This window comes from Anarrhichthys ocellatus, unplaced genomic scaffold (genome assembly GCF_004355925.1).
Source record: "Anarrhichthys ocellatus isolate YVR2014 unplaced genomic scaffold, GSC_Weel_1.0 scaffold2207, whole genome shotgun sequence".
NCBI lineage: Eukaryota > Metazoa > Chordata > Actinopteri > Perciformes > Anarhichadidae > Anarrhichthys > Anarrhichthys ocellatus.
The window spans coordinates 1-6,886 of NW_022282181.1; the positions used below are offsets into that span (position 1 = coordinate 1).

General features: G+C 44.1%; 1 protein-coding gene across 1 annotated transcript; it reads left to right on the plus strand.

Annotated features, from left to right (window-relative positions):
* Positions 1–92: 92 nt before the first annotated feature.
* On the plus strand, positions 93–5,145 carry LOC116378206 (ras-responsive element-binding protein 1-like). Its single transcript, XM_031840031.1, has 4 exons — positions 93–316; positions 826–938; positions 2,558–3,254; positions 3,516–5,145. The coding sequence occupies exons 1-4, from the start codon at positions 175–177 to the stop codon at positions 4,142–4,144; spliced, it is 1,581 nt and encodes a 526-aa protein (XP_031695891.1). The 5' UTR covers positions 93–174; the 3' UTR covers positions 4,145–5,145.
* Positions 5,146–6,886: the final 1,741 nt, after the last annotated feature.

Sequence of the window (6,886 nt, forward strand, 5' to 3'; positions counted from 1 at the left end):
ATTGGTTGTGTATTGGTTGTGTATTGGTTGTGTATTGGTTGTGTATTAGTTATATATTGGTTGTATTGGTTGTGTATTGGTTATATACTGTATTGGTTGTGTATTGATTATGTATTGATCGTGTATTGATCGTGTTGTTGTTGTCCCACAGAGAGTCAGTCAGAATCGGAGCAGATGGCACCAGAAGCACAAGACCTCAGCAGCTTCAACACCTCCAACGACTCAGGCTCCGCCCCCACGTCGGATAGCCCCGCCCCCTCGGACCAACAGGAGGGGGATTCAGCCCAGTCGAGCCCCGCCCACAAATCAAGCCGCGGTTAGTCCATCGGGGGAAAAAAGACTTTAATCGATTAGTCATATAATTAAAAGTTAATCTGCCATTTGTTTCCAGAATATTTGGGTTTTGTTGAACTTCCAAAAGCTCAGAAATTTTCTGACATTTAATCGACTGTTGATCAAGAAAATAATCTACAGATTAGTTGATGATGAACATAAAGAAATGTTTTCATTCAAAGACTAAATTCCTGGAAGATACATTCTGGGTTAAATGTACACATTTCGATGTAGATGTTTTTAGGATGTCTGTTGACGTGTTATTAAAGGTTTCGGTTCTGAAATATGGTTTTACTGCATTTTGTTCCCGTCTCTCACATTTCTGCTGCAGACGATCTAATAAATGCATAAAATGTCCCAAAAAAACTTTATTTCAGAGTTTTTTGAAACATAATTGGAAGTTAGGGGTCATATTTAATGTTATTTGTATTACAGGACCTTTTATTTATTATTACACACCTTGATTTAGTTGCATTATTGTTCTTGCTGCAGGTTGCAGTCCGGGTGCAGACCAGCAGGATTCAGACGACTCAGAGCAGCCGGACCAGCAGGGGGCGCCAGAGACCAGAGCAGCACCGGGGAGACATCCTGCACAGAGCAGCAAGGTAACGTCACCTGAGCTTCACCTCATCAGAGTGTTTACCTGCACTCAGACACACCAGGTGAGACGTAAGAACCTGGTTTACACGTAGCTCATGTGTTTACACGTCCACAAAAGGATCTGACGTTTAAGGAATCAGCTTTAACCGGATAATGAAGTGCATATAAACACACTTTGTTACCTCTTTATGCTTTCACGCTAGGGCTGGGCGGTATGACCAAAAATGCATATCACGGTATTTTGTAAGATTCTGGCGGTTTCACGGTATATCATGGTATTTTTTTTTTTGCGTTAAAGCATTAATTAATGAATGCCGAAAAAGAACCGGCCGGACAACAGGCCAGCGAGCGGTGAACAGCTGTTTGTGTGGCGTGTTTTCCGTTCCGTCACTTCCTGTTTCCTTCGCCTACATTCCCCTGGGTCCTAAGCCCCTCCATGTACAGCTTCTTATCACCCTCTATGTACCAACGTACATTTATAACAAATACCACACATATTACGGTAATCAGCGTTGCATATGTGTCTGACCTAAATACCTTTTGTTGTTCAGTCTGTGTTCATCCTGCATCGCTCTGTTCTGTTCTTTAATGTAACGTTACTGGAGCAACAGAGCCTCTCCCAGCTGTCCGCAGACTGTTGTTAGCGAGCTGTACCCAGCATGCAGTTCGGCAGTGAAATATTATAAATGTACAATTATTAGTGCTACAAATTGTTTATGTGTCACACACTGTTGTGTCGTGGTGTTTTGCCCTGTTAAAGAGCGTTAGTTGTGGGTTATTAATTGTTGTTATGAAGTTATAACCATGACTAGGGTTCCCTCTCAATACACTTAAGACAACTTGCGCCGACCACAGTATTCACAGTCAATTGTCTGATCCACACTCTGGAGCAGTAGGTAGCGGTAATGCACCAATAAGATGGATGCCATCTGCCGTAAAACTAGAAGAAGAAGAAGAAGAAGAAGAAGAAGAAGAAGAAGAAGAAGAAGAAGAAGTAGCAGCGCTCACAGCGGCGAACAATATATTTTGCATACAGAAGTATGACGGTATATGAAAAATTCATATCATAGCCCTATTTCATGCTCTTTAAACTTCAAACTTTTGCACATTCTTTAGTTAATATTTTGCACCTTCCATCCTCTTAGTTTTAAACAATACACAGCTCTTCTAATAATAATAAAAAAATATTTTTCTTTTTTTTGTAGATTTGCAAACAATTGTTTGTTCAAGATTTTTTGACTTGTTCTTTCTTCTCTTTTGCTCTGTTTATTGTGACCGTTATTCACCAAAACACCGAGAAAAGTGAAGTCAAAGCTTCAAGTGTTAAAGCTGCATTCTCTCTAGTGTCCACCAGGGGGCGACTCCTCTGGTTGTATAGAAGTCTATGAGAAAATGACTCTACTTCTCTCTTGATTTATTACCTCAGTAAACATTGTAAACATGAGTTTATGGTCTCAATCTCTAGTTTCAAGTCTTCTTCAATACAGCATGATGTTCATTTAGTACATTATGGTCCATTTAGAGTCAAACAGACCATAAAGCAGGGGATGCTTTAGGGCGGGGCTACACAATGATTGACAGGTCTGATTCTGATGAATCTCTTGGTCTCTGATGTTCTCTTCAGGTGGACAGCACAGACGATGACGACTGTCACAGCAACAAAAGTCTGGACCTGAACTTCGGCAAAAAGCTCATCGACTTCAAGCTCTCCACGTCCTCGGGCCCGGCACAGGAAGAACAACCTGCATCATCCTCCTCATCATCATCATCATCCTCCTCTACCTCTGCTCCACAAGTAGCACCAGAGAGCCAAGAGAAGGAGAAAGGAGCTACAGCCTCCTCCTCCTCCTCGTCCAGCAGCCCAGCGGCGAAGCAGCAGCCGGAGTACAAACACGTGTGTCGAGTGTGTAAGAAGAGCTTCCGCTACGCCACCACGCTTGCTCGCCACGAGAGGGCGCACCTCTCCGAAGAGACGCCGACGCTGCCGGAGGAGGAGAAGCCGTCGGCGAAAGAGGAGGCGAAGGAGAGCAAAACACCGACAAAAGAGGAGGATGAGGTGGAGGAGAAAGAGGAGGAGCAGAAGACGGAGGTGGAGATGGAAGAAGCAGGAGCGGTGAGCGAGGGAGGGGAGAGCGGGGAGTCGGAGGAGGAGGAGAAGGAGAAGGAGGAGAGGAGCGACGAGGAGGCTTCGGAACCAAAGAGTTTAGAGGGAGGAGAGGCGACAGGAAGACGACTGGACAAGAGGAAGAAGATCTGTAACGTCTGTGGGAAGAGATTCTGGTCTCTGCAGGACCTGACCCGACACATGAGGTCCCACACAGGTATTCATCTACTCATATATATATATATATATATATATATATATATTTTAACATTTTTGTTAATTTATTTAGATTATTTAAATGATTTTTTGTAATTTGATACATTTTTTAATTACATGTTTTTACACACACAGTGCCTTGTCTCTATTTGTATTTTCCTGCATGTCTTTATAATTTGTAGACATAAATTATTATTGTTATTATTATTTTTTTTGTCTGTTTTGGATCTTTCTGCATATAAACCCCCCTCCCCCCCTCCAGGTGAGCGACCCTACAAGTGTCAAACCTGCGAGCGGACCTTCACCCTGAAGCACAGCCTGGTTCGTCACCAGAGGATCCACCTGAAGCCCCGCGGAGCCGACGGAGCCTCGGCCGCCAACGACGACGCCAGCGAGGACGGAGACTCCTGCGCGCCGACGCCGCCCTCCACCTGCCCGCCGTCGGAGAACGAGAGCGAGAGACTCAAGGAGCTGGAGGAGGAAGAGGAGGAGATGGCAGACACGCTGGAGGAAGAAACCCCTGAAAAACAAGCTGGTGTGGATTCAGAACCACCAACGACCGTCACCACTGAAGAACCAGCGGAACTTCCTGCAGAGTCGACGCCACAACAACAACAACAACAAGAAGAACCCTCCTCCGACACGACTCCCAGCCAACAAGCTACTGACACAAAGACAACTACTAACGACGACGACGAAGACCTGAAGTCGACGCCCGAATCGAACGTCTCCAAAGACCCCTCCCCATCGTCCTCCGGCTCTCCCCCAGAGGAGTCCGCACCTGCTGCCCCAGCAGAGGGCTTCATCCAGGGGCTTCTGGACATCCACACCAAGCCCCCTCTGGAGCACATGCTGCCCAACGGAGAGCCTCCTCTGGTGGGGGTAGACTAAGGGTAAACCCCCCCACCACCACCCTGGCTGTTCAAACCAACGTCACCACAGTGCCATACGACGGACAGACGCTACACCATTGATGACGATGATGATGCAAAAAAAAAAAGCCCGGGAAAAACTTTTTTTGATAGAAAGACGAAAACCTTGTTTTCTTGAAGTGCCTTAACTACTAGTCCGACTTCTACCAGATGTTTTTTGCAAAATCTTTATCCGCATTATTACGGAGGGATGGATCTAATTTTTATAGCTTTTTATGATGACAATAAATTTGCATTATTATTATTATTTCTTTTTTTTGTGCGGGGAATCTATATTTCAGCAATAAAATTTAAAAAAAAGAATAAAGTTATGATTTATTATTGTTTGTAGATTCTGTTTGAGGATTGATGATCAACTTATGAGGCACAGAAGGAGACGGACGAAGACCGAGATGGACTTCTGTATTTAAATCACAGCTAGGCTCCGCCCCCAACATTTAAAAACCAGCTTCAGATCTACAGAGAGCGGACTAGTGAGCGGGGGGGAACCTGTTTTTTGTTTGTTTTTTTTTGTCCGCCAGCTTTTTGTAAAAATAATCCACCAGCCACTTCTCCGGCTCCACCGGCCGTTTTTAGATAATATTTTTGCATAAAATCAAACTGGTCGAAACCCAGTTTCACCAGCAACATGACGACTTCCACTGGTGGCTGGTGGCTGTTTCTTACTGTGCGACAAAAGGAAGCTTTTTTTGTAACTGGAATAAAAGAAACACCCCCCCGCCTCCTCCGTCTCTCTGCTGGCTCACAAAAAAAACACAAAAACATTCACGAACTTGTCGAAGTCGCATCTTTGTGAAATGGGGGGGGGGGGGGGGCAGATGTAGTGTTGATCATGTTTGTTTTTTAAACCAATCACTATTGATCCCTTCATCCCTCAAAGCCACCCTGTGAGCTGGTTTGTGTGTTAATATTTTCTCATTCATAATCATTCTCAGTTGATTCCATGTGTGTACAGAGAGTTGAACACCTGATGATATGATGAGTATTTTGTGTGTGTGTGATTATCAGTGATATTTAGGTGTAGGGAGGGGAATTGTTTTGTGGATTTTTTTTTTTCTTTTTTAAACTGAACAAATCAATATTTTTGTTGTGTGTGACTCCCACCTGTCTCTCATCATCGCCCCCTAGTGTTCATTTAGGGTTTATTACAGGGCCTCCAAGAGTGCTAACGTATTTCCGCGGCTAACACGTTACCCAGGTTCAGTTTACCTCAACTTCTGCTTTTTAACTGCAACCATTACAACAACAGACGAGCAGCTCTGTAGGCAAACCCTTTAAATCGTATGTCTTCCTAAACAGGGCTAGCGGGGCTAATTCTTTGCTTGCCCGGTTTCCACAGTGGGCCAAATCAGAGCTAGCCAGGGCTAACTCATTAGCATGGCTTCAAACACTGCTAGCCAAGGCTAACATGTCTAAAGTAGTTACTGGCTTGGCTTGCACGATGGCCCAGGCTAAACAAGCAGCTAACCAAGGCTAACTCAATATCAACAGCAGTGTGGAATAAAAATAGCAAGTGCTAAGTCATTGCTAGCCTGGTTAGTGCAATGAGCCTTAACACACACAAACACTGAGTTTATACAAGGGCTAACAGCTAGCTGTCGTTATTAGCCTGTGATGGCTAAATGGACAAGCTAACTAGGGCTAACTATCCAGACCAGACAAGTTACCCAAAACTACCAATGCCTTAACTTGCTTAATTTCTCTGGTACGGCCAGTTAGCCCTAGCTATCTCCTAGCATTAACCTTAGCTTTGTGCAGTGGGCCCTTTTATATATCAACCACAGACTCGGTTTCTAGCTAGCTAGGGCTAACTGACCAGTTGATCAAGCTAACACGTTGCTAAGTTGGCTAACTGCATTTCTAGCTAATAGCAGGTCTAGCTAGCCTCCTTCCAGTATTAATATTAGTATCTTGATTTGGCCCTGGACCGCTTTGGTACCGTTTGTCCATATTTAGCTCCACTTTCTTCTACGTGAACGTTAATTTGTGGACTTATTGTTCCTCTTTCCTGTCCATCCAGAGACAAACGGAAGAAACTTTTTCTACTACACGACAAATACTTTTTTAGAAACCCCTAAACGTGGTTATAGATTTGGCGGTAGAGACAATCAGTTGTGATTATCAAATGGAAAACAGATGAACATTTAAAAAAATGTAACCCCGCAGTCTCGGTATGATTTGTCGGTTGGATGAATGAATGGCGACGTGGAAAGATGGATGGCGAGTTTCGGGGGGGGGTTGTTCCTAAACTGTGTTACTCTGCTGCACACACAAACAGACACAAGGACAAGGCGCTTATTCCCCTTTGCACCATCCCAACCGGACAGTTCTGATCACTTATTGATCCTGATATCATGACCAGAGGGAGGCGGGTAGTGTGTGTGTGTGTGTGTGTGTGTGTGTGTGTGTATGTATGTGTGTGTGTGTGTGTGCGCATTTTCTTTGTCGTGTGAAGATGAATATAGCAAATTTCTTTTTCTTGTACATTTTTTTTATATATATATATATCAAGCAACCTCATAATCAAAAACAAATCGAACCTCAGTGGCTCATAACGGAACTGTAAAGCAGCGACGGGCAGCCAATGTAGTCGGCCAAATGGCGAGAAATATATTGAACAATTGGACCGACTCTCTGACTGACTGGACGCTGCTGTGAACTGGCACTAACAACTTCCAAAACTACTACTACTATTTCTACT